This window comes from Carettochelys insculpta, chromosome 2, assembly GCF_033958435.1.
Source record: "Carettochelys insculpta isolate YL-2023 chromosome 2, ASM3395843v1, whole genome shotgun sequence".
NCBI classification, from domain to species: Eukaryota; Metazoa; Chordata; order Testudines; family Carettochelyidae; genus Carettochelys; species Carettochelys insculpta.
This window is the reverse complement of record NC_134138.1, coordinates 238,692,150-238,708,654: the sequence shown is the minus strand read 5'-3', so window position 1 is coordinate 238,708,654 and position 16,505 is coordinate 238,692,150. Positions and strand designations below refer to the sequence as shown.

Here is a 16,505-nt window from a genome sequence, read left to right as displayed (position 1 = left end):
GCTTAAATTCAAAAAGGATGCATACAAGAAGTGTAAACGTGGACAGTTGACTAAGGAGGAGTATAAACATATGGCTGGAGAATGCCGGGCAGTAATCAGGAAAGCAAAAGTACAATTGGAACTGCAGCTGGCAAGGGATGTGAAGAGTAACAAGAAGGGATTCTACAGGCATGTGAACAATAAACAGGTTATCAGAGAAGATGTGGGGCCGTTACTGGATGAGGGAGGTAACCTAGTGACAGATGATGCAGGAAAAGCTGAAGTACTCAATGCTTTTTTTGCATTAGTCTTCACAGACAAAGGCAACTTCCCAATGATGGTCCTAGACAATGCAGTATGGGAAGGTGGAGGGCAGCCATCTGTGGGGAAGGAACAAGTTCTGAGCTATCTAGAAAAACTAGATGTGCACAAGTCCATGGGTCTGGATTTAAGGCACCCCAGGGTACTGAGGGAATTGGCAGAGATCATTGCTGAACCTTTGGCCGTTATCCTTGAAGACTCTTGGAGATCAGGGGAGATACCGGATGACTGGAAGAAGACAAATGTAGTGCCCATCTTTAAAGGAAAGAAGGACAATCCAGGGAACTATAGATCCGTCAGCCTTACCTCAATCCCTTGGAAAATAATGGAGGGAATCCTCCAGGAATCCATTTTGGAGCACTTGGAAGAGGGGAAGTGATCAAAAGTAGCCAACATGGATTCACCAAGGGTGAGTCCTGCCTGACTAATCTGATTAGCTTATATGACAAGGTAACAAGCTCTGTGGACATGGGGAAGTCAGTGGATGTGATACACCTTGACTTCAGCAAGGCTTTTAACACGGTCTCCCACAACATTCTTGTCCATGAGTGAAGGAAATATGGATTGGATCCTTGGACTATAAGATGGATAGAAAGCTGGCTCGATGGTGGGGCCCAATGGGTAGTGGTCAGTGGCTCAATATCTGGATGGCAGTCTGTTTCAAGCGGAGTGCCACAAGGCTCGATTCTGGGGCCTGTGTTATTCAACATCTTTATTAATGACCTGGATGAGGGACTGGATTGCACCCTCAGCAAGTTTGCAGATGACACAAAACTAGGGGGAGAGGTAGATTCGTTGGAGGGTAGAGAGAGAATCCAGAGGAACCTGGATAAATTGGAGGACTGGGCCAAAAGAAATCTGATGCAGTTCAATAAGGAGAAGTGTAGAGTCCTGCACCTCGGGCGGAAGAATCCCAAGCATTGTTACAGGCTGGGGACTGACTGGCTCAGCAGCAGTGTGATGGAAAGGTACCTAGGGGTTATGGTGGATGAAGGGCTGGTTATGAGTAAACTGTGTGCCCTTGTAGCCAAGAAGGCTAACGGCATACCAGGGTGCATTAGGAGGAGCATTTCAAGCAGACCTAGAGAAGTAATTATTCCTCTTTATTTGTCACTGGTGAGGCCACATCTGGAATACTGTGTCCAGTTTTGGGCCCCCCCAGTATAAAAAGGATGCGGATTTGCTGGAGCAGGTTCAGCGAAGGGCAACAAAAATGATTAAGGGGCTGGAGCACAAAACCTATGAGGATAGGCTGAGTGATTTGGGCTTGTTTAGTTTACAGAAGAGAAGACTTAGAGGTGATTTAATAGCAGCCTTCAACTTCCTAAAGGAGAGCTCTAAAAAGGAGGGTGAGAAACTGTTCTCAGTGGTGTCAGATGGCAGAACAGGGAGTAATGGTCTGAAGTTGAAGAGGGAGAGGTGTAGTTAGATATTAGGAAAAACTACTTCACCAGGAGGGTGGTGAAGCATTGGAATGCGTTGCCTAGAAAGGTGGTGGATTCTCCATCCCTTGAGGTTTTTAAGTCCCAGCTGGACAAGGTCCTGGCTGGGATGACTTAGTGGGGGTTCATCCTGCTTAAAGCAGGGGGCTGGACTAGATGACCTCCTGAAGTCCCTTCCAGCCCTGTGATTCTGTGATTCTGTGATAATTTCAAGCAGTTCTCACAAAGCTAGGAAATACTTTTTAAATGAAATTCCCACACCAACACATGGTGCCAGGAGCTGTGGCTAAATATAACAGGAAACATTTTTAATGCTGGATCTATTAGGCTGACAGCAAGTGAGGACAGCATAAATTTCCACAGCTTTGCCACTGTACTTGAGGCCTGACTTGCTCCTATTTTAGTCCCCAGGTTGGGCAGTATACCCACGTGGATAAAAATTACTAAAATACGGTTTAATTAATTAAAGATTCCAACTGAAAATATAGGTCTTTTCTATTACTGGCATAATTATACTGGTGTAAAACCACTATGGTTCTAGCTGTGTGGACATTCTTATTCTGGAATAAGAGTGACTTTTTCCACATTAACTGGAAAAGCTCCCAAAGCAACTGCCAGAGACATTCCTAATTGTTTTTCAGGATTGGATTCTCTCTCTTTTAAGTAAGCATTTTGTAAAAAAAATCTCTACCCCAGTTAAAACTCTAGATTTGTGCATGTTTTGAATGCCATAGAAAAAACTGCTTTATATGGACATTCAAGGTAGCTTAGCAGAGCATTTAACATGTCCAGGGTTGTTGGTTCTTCACCCTTTATGAACAATGTTCCAAATGAGTAAGTCAGTCCTGCCAGATCCCAGTTTTATGGCAAGGTGTGAGATAAGTATTTTCCTTAAAACCCCACCTCCTGGAGAAAAGTGATTATGTGCTGCCAAAGCAACCATGGTGGCGGACGGAGCTCTGGGCCCATTGAAGTGCTGAACCAAAGGGCTATTGCACCCTTTACCCTCCTCCTCCTGCATCAGTGGGCCTGACTCCAACCATGAAGATGCTTTTACAATGCTACCTCTAGCCAGACTACTGCCATAGAGATACACGCTGTGTAGGATGTCACTCTATAGCTGTTCTTCTACAGGAGAAAAGATTTGGGGATGATGTCCTGTAGCCCAGCTCTATGCTTGGAAGAGAGTCGTGTGCTGATCCGAGTATTGCTGCAGACAGGACCTTCATTCCAAAAGGTCTATCCTAATCCGAGTGAACTCCAGACATACCAGAGTCCCCTGGACAGGGAGATTTAACTGAGTGTGTTTATGGAGAAAAGAGGAAAAAGGGGTGGGGGGGTTGTTCTTTAAGTTCTTCTGACATCAATAGGCAATTGAAAAGTAAGAGAAGAGATTTTTATAGTTAAACATTTGGAGCTGGATAATTTAGCGTTAGATAGTTGCAGTCATTTATATAAATGAGGTAGTGCCTTGGTATATATACATCTAAGCTGTACAAAAATTCCAGACTTCAGACTGTAACAGGCTTTTATGGAAGTCGCAGTAACAATCACAATTGTTACATGAACAACCATGGTTCTAGCTTCCTCCTGCATACACAAGCAACACACCTTTTCACTTTCTGTATCCAGAGCAGATGTGGCTTCATCCAGTAGCAGAATTTGAGGATTACGTACAAGAGCTCGTGCAATAGCAATACGCTGCTTCTGACCGCCTGAGAGCTGAGTTCCTTTGTCTCCCACACAGGTATTATATTTCTAAATACAATAAACACAAAGTTAGAAGATGCATCCCACAAGCAATTTAGCCTGGATATGGATTTAAATCAGAGTCAAGTGAAGGTTGTGCTTTCTACCCTTGGGTATTTTCTTTCAGTAGCTCTTCGAAGCAGATTACCGCAATTACTGAAGGCCACAAACAGCTGCTTATAAGAGCTGCGTCTACACGTGCACGCTACTTCGAAGTAGCGGCGCCAACTTCGAAATAGCGCCCGTCACAGCTACACGTGTTGGGCGCTATATCGAAGTTAACATCGACATTAGGTGGCAAGACGTCGAAGTCGCTAACCCCATGAGGGGATAGGAATAGCGCCCTACTTCGACGTTCAACGTCGAAGTAGGGAACGTGTAGTCGTTGCGTGTCCCGCAACATCGAAATTGCGGGGTCCTCCATGGCGGCCATCAGCTGAGGGGTTGAGAGACGCTCTCTCCAGCCCCTGAGCTCGACGGTGGCCGCATGGAGCGGCTCCTTAAAGCTCCCCACCCACTGCCTTCCTGTGCAGGAAGCTGAGAGAACGTGCAGGCGGCAGCCCAGACACATAGCCAGCCTGCACGTCTCTGAGCGCCACAGACACCCACCCCAGCTGCGATGGCCGCACGCCAGCCCCCCAAGCACCCCCAGGGGACCCACCCCCAAGGGGAGCCAGGGCTCACAGCCCAGCAGCCAGGCGGGGAAGCGACAGCAGGGCCCCTCCTGGATGGAGGCCGAGCTTCGGGACCTGCTGGGGCTCTGGAGCGAGGAGGAGGTGCTCCAGGTAATGGGGAGCAAGAGGCGGAACGCGGATGCATTCGCTCAGCTGGCCGAGGGCCTGGCCGCCCGGGGTCACCCTGCCCGCACTCTGGATCATGTCCGAAGTGAAGTGAAGGAGCTGCGGCAGGGTTACGCCCGGGCCCGGGATGCGGCCAGCTGATCTGGGGCCGCCCCCGTCACTTGCACCTTTTACAGGGAGCTCAGAGACATCCTGGGCCCCCAGCACACCTCCTCCCCTCCAGCCACTCTTGATACGTCAGCCGAGGAGCCCCAGCAGGCCCCGGAGGCGGAGTCTGCCCCGGAAGCAAGCCCCACACCCTGGGCCCCCCCCCAGGAGCCCACCCCCGGGGCACCGGAGGAGGAGGAGGAGGAGAGGGAGTCCTCCTCGAGTGACGCCGGCCTCCAGATCATACTCCCATCCAGGAGCTCCAGCCGGGCGTCCACCCCCCGGGTGTCCCCTGACCGTGGGAGTGGACCGTCAGGTATGTACCCCCCCCCGGTGCACACCCCCGGGGTTGAGGGACGGGGGTAATAGATATGACCAGGGCCCTCCACATGCCCAGATGACCATGGCCACAAGGACAGCAGTGGCATGTCCCTCAGAAGAGTGCATCAGCCCCTTCCCCCCCGAGCATGACAGTGCCATGCCCCATCCCCAGGGCTCGGGGGAGCGGAACCTCTAGGGTCCCCCGGGGGAGGGGGTGGGACACCCAGCAGCAGCAGCAGCAACATGTGATGGAGTGGGAGGAGTGCAAATGCAAGACTCAGGCTACATATGAGAAACAAGCTGAATAGCTCCCAGTGGCTAAGGATGATCCTGGGGCTACAACTGGCAGGTTACACCTCTGCTCTGAACAAAGAGGAGGGAGGAGCCAAGCTGGGTTTGAATCTGGGGCGGCAGTTAGAGGCTAGGGGAAGGGAGAGCTAGAAGGCAGCCAGCCTGAGGAGGGGGAAAGCTACACCCCAGAGGGGTACCCCTCGGGGTCTTCTCCCCAGGACGGGTTGGAAGGACCGTCTCTGACTGCTGTACTGTCACTTCTGTGAGAAACTGGGCATCTGTTGTCTAATAAACCTCCTGTTGTACCTGCTGAGTGAGAGTCACTCATGCCAGCGGACGGGGTGCAGTGCAGGGGGACCCCTGAACCCCATCCATCACAGCAGCATCTCCCGGGGACGGGGATGGGGAACCTGCAGCAGAGGGGTGGGGGGACAAGGGCCACGGCTCGGGGCCAACACTAACGCCTGTCTCCACTCTTCTTCCCCCCCTCCTGTGTTCCGCAGCTGCACCATCGGAAGGACCGGAGAGCGACGGCGAGGCGTCAGTGGTCCCGGGCAGCCCTCCGGGGCCATCACTCCAGGCCAGCCCCTCGGCGGAGGACCGACGAGCCCCACGGCGGGGAAGACAGCAGACCCAGCACCACCAGCCGACGGCGACGGACCCCCCACTGCTGGCCCCCCACCGTCAGCAGCTGGAGGTCGCCGAGCAGCAGCTGCGGGTGGAGGAACGCCGCCTCCAGCTGCAGGAGCGGGCGCTGGCCTGGCGCCAGGAGGCATGGGGGGCCTACATGCGGACTCTCAACCGTATCGCGGACTCCCTGGCTCCCCATGCCACGCCGGCCACCACAGCACCCACCCTGCCTCCTCCACCTGCTGCTCCACCCGCTGCTTCGGCCGCTGCGCCGTCCGCCGTTGCACCGCCACCCGCCACCAAGGGCCCTTCCGCCGAGGGGGACCTGGGGCCAGCTGACACTCGCCGGCCGTATCTTCCGGTCCGCCTGGCCCCCAGCCAGCCCCGGCCAGGGCTGAGGCCGAGGCGGGGATCCCAGCCGCCCAATCCCAGCACTGGACTTTAGGGGCGTGGGGCCCAGGACGTGGCCCCCCCCTCGCCCTTTGTATATATTCCCCCCAGTTTTTAAGTTACTTTGCTGTAAATAGTTTGTATATTTGACCCGTTATCATGGTGATCCTTACCCCCCCATGTAAATAGTTCTCCCCTTCCTTGTCTTCCCCTTTCATGTTATCCCTATTTTTATAATGTATATATATTTATTGTTAGAATTTCCCTGTACATAGTTAGTTAGTCTTGTTGATAATAATAATAAGAGTTCTAAAGATATTTGAGTTGACGAACAACTGTCTGCTTTTATTTTTACAAGAAAAGTGGGGGGGGCTCTTGGGTGCTCTGTGGTGTGGGTGTAGGGGCAGGGAGTGTTGTGGAGGATGGAGGGAGCACTGGGGGGCCTGCCAGCGTTCACCCCGTGGCCTCATCGAAGTGGGCCCGCAGGGCATCCCAGACCTGGGTCCCTTCGGGGTCCACCTGGCGACTGGGGGCAGCGGGTGGCTGCACATCAGCCCTTCCGGCCTCCACAGCCCAGCCCTGAAAGAAGGCCTTCCCCTTGCTCTCCACCAGGTTGTGGAGGGCGCTGCACGCGCCCACAATCTGGGGGATGTTGGTGGGGCCCGCATCAAGGCGGGTGAGGAAACACCTCCAGCGCCCTTTGAGGTGGCCAAATGTGCACTCCACCACCTGGCGCACGTGGTTCAGGCACTGGTTGAAGCGCTCCTGGCTGGCAGACAGATGGCCTGTGTATGGGTGCATGAGCCAGGGCTGGAGGGGGTATGCCGCATCTGCGATGACGCAAAGGGGCATGGTGGTGTCCCCCACAGGGATCTCCCACTGGGGGATGTAGGTCCCTGCCTCCAGCCAGCGGCACAGGCCCGAGTTCCGGAATACCTGGGCGTCATGGGTGCTGCCAGGCCAGCCCACATAAATGTCCAGGAAACGGCCCCAGCTGTCCACCAAGGCCTGGAGGACCACTGAGTGGTAGCCCTTCCTGTTTAGGTAGCGTCCTCCACTGTGTTCTGGGGCGCGGATGGGGATGAGAGTCCCATCCAGAGCCCCGAAGCAACTGGGGAAGCCCAGGGTGGCAAAGCCCGCGATGGCAGCATCCGGGTCCCCAAGCCTCACGAGCCTGTGGAGGAGCAGGGCACTGATGGCGCGGACGACCTGCAGGGGAAGCACATGGGAGAGCACCAATGAGGGGTGTGCAGGGTGTGTGTGGCCCTCCCCTGCCAGGGCCCCCCTGCCCCCCCTCCCCTGCCACGGCTGCCTCCCCCCGCCCCCCGTGGGTTCTCTTACCTCCATGAGGACAGCCCCGACGGTGGCCTTGCCGACTCCAAACTGCTGGCCCACGGATCGGTAGCTGTCTGGAGTGGCCAGCTTCCAGACAGCGATGCCGACCCGTTTCTCAACGCTGAGGGCACGCCACATGAAGGTGTCCTGGTGCCTCAGTGCTGGGGTGAGCCACTGGCATAGCTCCAGAAATGTCTGCCGGCTCATCCGAAAGTTCTGGAGCCAGCGGTCGTCGTCCCACTCTCCGAGCACCAGCCGCTCCCACCAGTCGGTGCTCGTGGGATAGCTCCACAGCCAGCGGCGTGTGCGGCGGGGGGAGCGGCGGGGTGCTGCAGGGTTGGGGGTTGAGTCCTCCTCCCCTGCAGGCAGCTCCTCCTCTGTGGCAAGGAGGTGCTCAGCTGCCTCCTGCATGGCATGGAGCAGAGCGAGCCCTGCTCCTGCAGAGGCAGCTGGGTGGACCTCTGGCTGCTGCTGCTGCTGGGGATCCATGACTGCATCGCTCGAGGTGTGCGTGCCTATGGCTCTGCAAACCGCGTGCTGTGCAGGCTGCGTGTGTCTGGGAGGGGCCCTTTAAGGGAGCGGCTAGCTGTTGCCCCGGAAGCGCTAGTCCGCCCTGTGACCCTCTCTGCAGCTGTTCCTGGCACCCTTATTTCGATGTGTGCTACTTTGGCGTGTAGACGTTCCCTCGCAGCGCCTATTTCGATGTGGTGCTGCGCAATGTCAACGTTGGAACGTTGACGTTGCCAGCCCTGGAGGACGTGTAGATGTTATTCATCGAAATAGGCTATTTCGATGTCGCTACATCGAAATAAGCTACTTCGATGTAGCGTTCACGTGTAGACGTAGCCAAGAGCTCCATTACCATAATATCTGAGGCAGCCTAATTTTCAATGTTTTTATCCTGATAACACTCCTGTGAGGTAGGGAAGTCAAGTGTATTAACCCATTTTACAGATGGGGACCAAGGTGCTGAGAGTTCACACAGGACATATTACAGGTCAAGGAAATGAATTATAATTTGGTTGTCTTCCAAGCCCTAGACTAGCAGCCTAACCACTTGAGCATTTTTCCTCTTATAAGTGTACATCAAAGGGAAAACCATAACTTAAAAGATTGTTATGGTTTTAAGTTAAATTAGGTACATATCTATTGGACAGTCACAACTGACATGCAGCATCCAATCATGTTAGCTTTTCAAATATGCATCAGTTTACTAATTAACTGGTTCGTGCTCCCTCAAACCCTGCACTGACTTTTGTAAGGACTGCATTTGAACCTGTTGCAAAGCTGAACACTACAGTTTTTACTGTGGGAGATCAGTTTCCATATTTAATAAACTAGCAAGGGGGTCCAAAAGTTCTGGTGGTGGTTCTGATTTTTGTTGACTCCTCACTTTTCAGGATTAAGATAATTAAATTATCGAAATGTTTAACTAAACTTTGGGCCATATCTTCCACTCATGTAAATGGTATATGTCCATTGACTTCAGCAGATCAAATGTATCAGTGCACACTGCAAAATTACTAGAATTTACTCCACCAGCCTTCACTTTTGGTACTGAGCAGCTGATGATGTGCACAGAGGGAATTCACACTGTACCTTGAAATATTTTAAATCTAAAACATGGCAGCGCAGATAAACTATTTGGTTTTTGGCCACCTTACAATTAATTCAGAAAAATGAAGTTGACACAGTTGTAAAACCATTTTCTCTCAAGTTAGTATTTCTACTGTGGCAGAGTTCAAATGGCCCATTTGGAATTTAGCCCTGCTTAGACACTGTTGCGTTCTTTATCCCTCAGTGTTTCCAAGCTAGTTCATGACGCAATGTAACGGGGATGAGAGGATATTGGAAGTGCAACTGAATGTAAAGATAAGATCATGTATTACTATAGGCCAGCTAGGTGCATGGCTAGATGGTTCTGAGACAGATTTCTGTTGTTTTTTTAATTAAGACATTTAAAAATTATAATATAGCCACAACCCCTTGTGGTCCCTAAACACAACAACTTCCCTCCTCACTTGCAAAAAAGCGTGCTTGGCCTCCCTACCTCTTCTTTCTTCTATTTAGTTTCCCCCCTTCTGTACAGAGTATGGTACAGAAAACTCTTTCATATCCACTGGGAGGTTGACAGATATTCAAATATTCTGGATAATAGAGAGGTATACCTCGCAATGCATAACACTAAAGAAACACAAGATTAGATATTAAGAAACAACCAACAATGTATGAAGAGTACTTTGTTTACCAACAACAGCAGTAGTTATACAGTACTTAAACTTATACTGTAGCTGCTGTACTTATTTGTATTTTCTTTTACTATATGGTTCTTAGAGAAAATGTAACTAAAATTTACTTATGGTTAAAATGCCAGTTATTTCAGAGTTCTGGATGATAGAATGCTGGATATGAAAGAGTTTACTATAAATCACCCCTCTGTCTAGCATTATCTATTGAGGGTTGGGTTTTTTGTTTTGTTTGTTTTGTTTTGTTTTTAACAGAAGCTGTTCCCACGAATATCCCACCTGGGGGTAAGCAAACACAGTTCAACATGCTCTAAGGCAGTGTTTCTCAATCAAGGGTACATGTACCCTTGGGGGTACACCAAAGTCTTCCAGGGGTACATCAACTCATCAAGATATTTGCCTAGTTTTACAAAAGGCTACATAACAAACACAAGAAAGTCAATACAATGTAAAAGTTCATTCAATGACTTGTTTCTACTGCTTCATATGCCTTATGCTGAAATATAAGTACAATATTTCTATTCCAATTCATTTATTTGATAATAAGATGGTAGAAAGTCAGCAAGTTCTCAGCAGTAGTCTTCTGTGATATTTTTGCATGGGTTTGTAAGTAGTTTTTAAGTGAGGTGTAACTTGGTGATACGCAAAACAAATCTGACTCCTGCGACGGGTACAGTACTCTGGACAGGTTGAATGGCACTTGTTTCAAGCTCTCAGATTACCTTAGGACCATGTTTCTCAAACTGTAGTATGTGGACCCGTAGGGCTACATGAGAGAAGTCTGGGGGTATTTTTAATTTCTTTCTTGAGAAAGGGGTACTTTTTATAAAAAAGATAGAGAAACACTGTTCTAAGACTCTGCAAGGGGAGCCTGGGGGATGTCCCTGTGGGAAATGTAACAGCAACCCTGAGAGGTGCTGCTTCTCTGGCTAGTGGAGGGGGCTGTGACTGTAGAGTAAACCTGGGTTCATTCCATCCACACTGATGCAAACTCTGGTTATAGGCCAGGAGAATGTGGTATGCATGGCACATATTGCTGGGAATCTCAGTTTAATTTGAGGTATTGGAAGAAAAATGTTTTAAAATTTGAGAGGACGTATTTTACAAGATTTAATTACTTGACTTTAGGAACTTGCAGATCTTATAGGCACAGTTCTGCACGATGCAATTTCAACATGCAAAAATTGCACTTGAACTTTGTTTCTTTTTAACATATAAAGAAGACCTGCTTGGTCTTTTGCTTTTAATCTTAGAATTAACAGACATACCAAGTCTGTTGTGCAGGATGAGCTGGAGGATGCCTAGGAGGATTCAGTTTGGCAATGTTCTCAGCCCACAACTGAATCCTTAACAAAAATAATCTCTTCCAAGTGTTTTAGATATGTGGGCACTAACAAAAACAAACAAAATGTTTTAAACACAATATTTTAAACAATCTTTTAATTAAAAGCTTGTATCTCTCTCAGTTAATCAGATTTCATATATTTGGTTTCAAAAACCTTATAGTTCCCCAAAATGTTGTAGAGAAGATTTCAATTTCTAAAGTAATAAATAGATATGGGAAAAACACACCTTTTTAGCTCCCTTTATATCCCCAAGAAGCATAAAAGGGTACAACTCCTTGTTATTTTTCTTTGTAAATTACCTTTCATTTTGAGTAAGAAAAGATTTAACTTACATCTGGCAGAGAGTCAATGAAGGAGTGTATGTTGGCTGCTTTTGCTGCATTTATAATCTCCTTTTGTGACACCTCCCTGCTGTTATCTCCGTATGCAATATTCTCAGCAATACTGCAGTCAAACAGGATTGGCTCTTGAGAGACAATACCAATCTGAGCTCTAAGCCATTGGATATTTAATTCCTTTACATTTTGGCCATCCAGCAGCTAAAAAGCAAGCATACTTACATGTCAGATTGGAGAAGCTTTATCTTACATGAAAAATGTCCCCCCAACTTTTTCACTCTGTAGAACTAATATCAACAATTGTGGAAGCATGTTTCCCGCACTGAAGAATGGTGTTGATGTTTGCATTTCCCCTGTTGCCTGTAATTCTCAAAGTTTGTTAAAGAAAACAAAACAAGCTTTGTTCAGGGTAATTTTATCTGTTCCAGCACAGCTGTGCCAAGAGTGGTACATGGAGATAATCCAGTTATCCAACAGTAACTACAATGCTTCTGCTATCAACAAAATTATTCTGAGAGGGGAGGGTTTCAACCCAATTCATCAATCATTATATCTAACAGTATAGGTAATAGACAGACAGTACGGAAAATTTTGCAGCCTGCCTCCTTTTCTATGATTATACACAGAACCCTAAAAATTCACTTGTGCCTCCACTTAATTTTCACAGAGCATATAAAATATGAAGAGCACCTATTGTTTTCTATTATATTAACGAGAGTAAGACAGGTAAGTTACCCTTTAACCAGGTTCTCAAAAGGACTCACTTACCATTTCTCCATCAAGAGGATTGTAGAATCTTTCAAGTAACTGAACCACGGTGCTCTTTCCACAGCCGCTGCTGCCTACGAGCGCCAGGGTCTGTCCCTTTTTTACCTCAATGTTCAAGCCCTGAAGCACTTGGACATCCGGTCGAGTTGGATAGTTAAACACCACTTCTTTGAATGCTATGTTGCCACCAAAGCTTTTCTATAATTGAAATGGTAACCTAGCATCAATTTTTAGGAGAATTCTGACAGATCATAAAACAATGTGCTGAAAACCAGAACCATCCTGTTACTATTGACTCGAACAGGAATTTTGCCATTAAATTCAGTACAGCCAGGATCAGGTCGCTTTTGTGATGATTCAAAAATTAACATACAGTAAATTCTCTATTTTGCAGACCCCAATGTAGTGGACTTTGGGAACAACAGATGGCCCTCCATCGTTCCCAAAGTCAGAGGGGGCCAATAAAATCATTCCCCCTCACCAACAATGTGTAAGGATTTACCGCTAGTGCAGCCTGGAGGAGCTGCCATCTTCTCCACCATGCATACTTGGGGGCTCTGGCAGCAGCTCCTCCAGGTCATGTGGTGACCCCTCCAGCTGCATGTGGTGATGCATCTCCAGCCACACGTGGTGATGCATCTCCAGCCACACGATGGGGCACCTCCAGCCATGTGTGGCCAGGTGCCTCCAGCCACATGAAGTGGGGCACTTCTTGCTGCACAGCAGGGTGCCTTCAGCTGCATTGCTGGGCACCTCCAGAGACATGGTGGGGTCCACCATCTCCTCCGGTGAGAGGTAGGGGTTTTGTTTTTGAGGGGGTGCATGGGTGCTTTGGCTGGGGAGCCTGGCAGGGGTGGTTGAGCAGGTAAACCCTCACATATAATGGATTTTTGATAATAGAGGACAACTTCCCCCCCATTAGTCCATTATAGCAAGGATTTACTGGACAGTATAACATTATTTTAAAGATTGATTCTGCTAGCTCTGCTACACTGTAGTTTGAACATGTCATATTTTCAAAAATGATGACAATTTTGGTTCTCCAGCTTTGTCTAATGCTTTCTGTAAATCAGGCTCCTTTCAAAGTCTTGAGTTAAACACTGAATAACAATAACCACTTCTGATATTCTTGGCATCTGTGCCAAAGCAATCCTTCCTTAATTTTTTTCCAAACTAAATTATTATTGTGTAATTATCATTATCATATATGTACCCAAAACACTTACAGCAAATTCTTGGTTTCTCACATTTATAACATATTCTTATATTTGGCATTATTTTAAAAATAAGAACTGTTAGTCAGATAGTAAGTTCCTTGCAGTAAAGTTCTTCTATCTTTATTTGTGTGTACCACCATGCACATCTCTGTCCTTTAAAAATAATATACTGAGCTGCTAGTGTCAAGTCTGCCTTTTTGAGTGATGTCCCTCTAGCTTCACCCACTTCTTAGCTCCTATAGCACACTATCATTTATTATTAATGTCTTGCATTCAGTTTGGATCCTGTACCATTTTACAAGGCTAAGGTAGGGTTTGATTATATTTCTGAGGTCCATGCATGGATCTGCTCCTCCTGCATAGAAGGGGAATCAGCTGCCCTGCAGAATTGTTCCCATTATCTCTGGACCTTGCAGACTGTTCTCCACAAAGAAGTATGAGAAAGGAGCAGACAGAAGGTAAATTTAAGAAGCAGAATTTGGTCCACGTAGTTTTTGGATGAAACATGATGCAAATGTTAATCTAAACACCGAAGTTGTGGATGAGGGGAAAAAAGTCAGTGTCAACATTATTTAAGGTAGTAGGCGATATGGTCCATAACACAATGGTCAACTTACAGGCTTCTGTCCTTCCTCACTGTAACTGTCGATTAATGGGACTCTTTCAAATAGCATGAACAAGTGTGCTGCTGATGTCTTGGCTTTGGCATAGTCTGGAGCAAATGAACTGACTTGTCCTAGTGCCATTGCACCAAATACAATAGCAGAAAACACCCTGAGAGAACAAAACAAGAGAGAAAATAAAACTATCAGGTAAGAAGGTTATGGACACAGAGGAGCAAAGACATGGGTGGTGGCTAGAGTTAAAAGATAGAATAATACTTGTTCAATATCAAAGTAGTGAGTCCATAGTCTAAGTACATAGTTTTGTACTATGGCGAAGGTATCCACTTTTATTAACCAGAGAAACTAGCATACGTTCCAAACTCAGTTTTTCCTTTTGTTAATGCAGTTGCTAACTTTCGGCAGGATCCCACATTCTAACAGCAGGGAGACAGGTAAGTACTTAGTGAGAGCTTGGCTAGTGTGAAGAAGGCAAAAGGCTCATCTGCAGAAGCAGCTAAAACAGGGACTGCTGCATACAGGTGGGGGAGGCAAATGAAACTAATCTAGACAACATGCTGTCCCTGGATCTAAAACTGTGCGGGGGGTGGGGGGAGACTCTCTGCAGGGAAAACCAGCCAAGATTCAGCCAGTAGGAGGTGCTGGAATAGGTTTGACTGGACATTGTCTGCTCTGTGCAGATTGGCTGCTCCAGCCTTGTTCTCCCTTACAGTCTTTTCACTTCAGTTTCACTCCAGACTTTTGCCTTTTGCCCACTTCTGCCCCCAGTCTGCCTTTCTGTCTATGTCTAGATGGCCAAGAACTGTCAGTAAGAGATACGCAAATTGTGCAACACACTTGTGTATCTCCTGCCAACAGTTTTGTCAAGAGAGACTTTCGCGACATTTGGCCCATTCTCACAGGGCCAAATATCAGGAAAACCCCCTCTGCTGACAAGTTTCTTCTTCCTTGTTGAATGAGAAACACCGGGATGTCAGTAGACACGTCTGTTGGGAGAAGCCTTCAATCTAGACATAGCCTCTGACATGTTCTCTCTGCAGTGCCTCCCCTTCCTTCACTTTGATTTCCATTTACCTGATTTCCTCCTAGCTGACTCTCCCACCCTGCAAAAAACCATGAAATTCACACAACAGGACTGCCATTAAAGTACTCACTGTGTATATGTGTTCTGCTCTCTTCCCCACCCTCTTTGTTTTATCTATTTAGACTCAGCTCTTTGGGGCAAGGACTGTCCACTCTTCTATTCATACAGCAACTAAAAGAATGTGGCTTATTCTTGGATGGCCCCTTAGCATTACCATAATTACTATAATTAATAATTACAATTAATAATTGATGCTATTTGGCATATCTGACTATGCAAGAGGGATTAACTTTCAACAGTGGTTAACAAATTATCCCAGCCACAAGTATAGTTGTATAGGATGCTTTGGAAACCTGTAATTGTACATTGTATCCAAATACATCAGCATAGTAACCATAAGAAGTTTGTTAATTATTTCACTTTTAAAAAACATAGCTTTATTTTTCTAGGGAAGTGTCTAGAACAATAAAAACAACAAGTTAACCATAATCCACCTTAAGGGGAAAAATCCCAGTCCCACTGCCATCACCAACAAACCTCCCATTGGATTTTACCCAATGGATGTGGATTCAGTTACAGGCTCTACAACAGATCTCCTGGATGACTTTGGGCAAGTGTGATGGTGTGTCCATCCCTTGCTGGCCAGTGAGGGGTTAAGGCAGGCTGTATGAAAAGCAGCCAATATGCAAGGCCTATGAGGGGCAGCCAATCAGGGTCTGGTAGGCCTACACACAAAGCGCCGCAGGGAAGAGCAGGGTGAGTTGCTACCTGGAGCTCAGGGAGAGAGAGCTGGCTGCCTTGCAGGTGGATGGAAGCTAGCCACCTGGACAGAACAGTGCTGGGCAGGAACAGGGGTGAGTGAGAGAGAGCTCTTGACTGAATGTGAAGACTAGCATGCTGAGGGCATGAGGTAAGGGTGAAGAAAGATCTGAGGTAGCAGAGAGCTGTCACAGGGAAATGCACTGTGAGGTTGGAGGGGGATACACATCTGGCTGCCATCTATGGCATCCCTGGTCCAGGACATGGAGTATTGGGCAGGCTTCCTTGCACTAGAAAGTGAATTGACAGTTGGACTGCAACACTGTTCCCTAAAATGGGAGAGCACAGCGTATAGCATGGCCAGAGGGGTTTGTCCCAAATAGGATGCTGCAGAGGTTGGAGTGACAAGGATCCAGGAACAGAAGTGATAATGTGTGAAACCACTGGGAGTCAGGCATACCAGCACGTGGAGCTTATCTGCAAAATGACCAGCAGGCGGTGCTAATGAGGTAAGTCCTAACCCATTACTCATGGTGGAAAATGTGAGTGCATGTTCACTTCTGAGAGGAGGAGACTGAGTGTGTTTTCTATTTAGGCTACAAACACTCTGATAGAGATTCTAGTTAGCCATGTATAGCACCTAGCAAAACAGGGCTCCAATCTCATTTGGGACCTGTAGGCACTCCACAAACAGACATCTGAAAGGCTGACAACTGAAA

The 16,505-nt window shown here is 47.8% G+C and overlaps 1 protein-coding gene across 1 annotated transcript in view; it reads right to left on the bottom strand.

Annotated features, from left to right (window-relative positions):
• Positions 1-16,505, bottom strand: part of ABCB1 (ATP binding cassette subfamily B member 1) — a 160,011-nt gene that overhangs the window by 2,844 nt on the left and 140,662 nt on the right. The window contains exons 26-29 of the mRNA XM_074985502.1: positions 13,938-14,094; positions 12,104-12,301; positions 11,330-11,536; positions 3,354-3,500 (exon numbers count right to left, since the gene is read on the bottom strand). Of these exons, the coding sequence (XP_074841603.1) occupies positions 3,354-3,500; positions 11,330-11,536; positions 12,104-12,301; positions 13,938-14,094 (709 nt within the window). The remainder of the gene's footprint in view (positions 1-3,353; positions 3,501-11,329; positions 11,537-12,103; positions 12,302-13,937; positions 14,095-16,505) is intronic.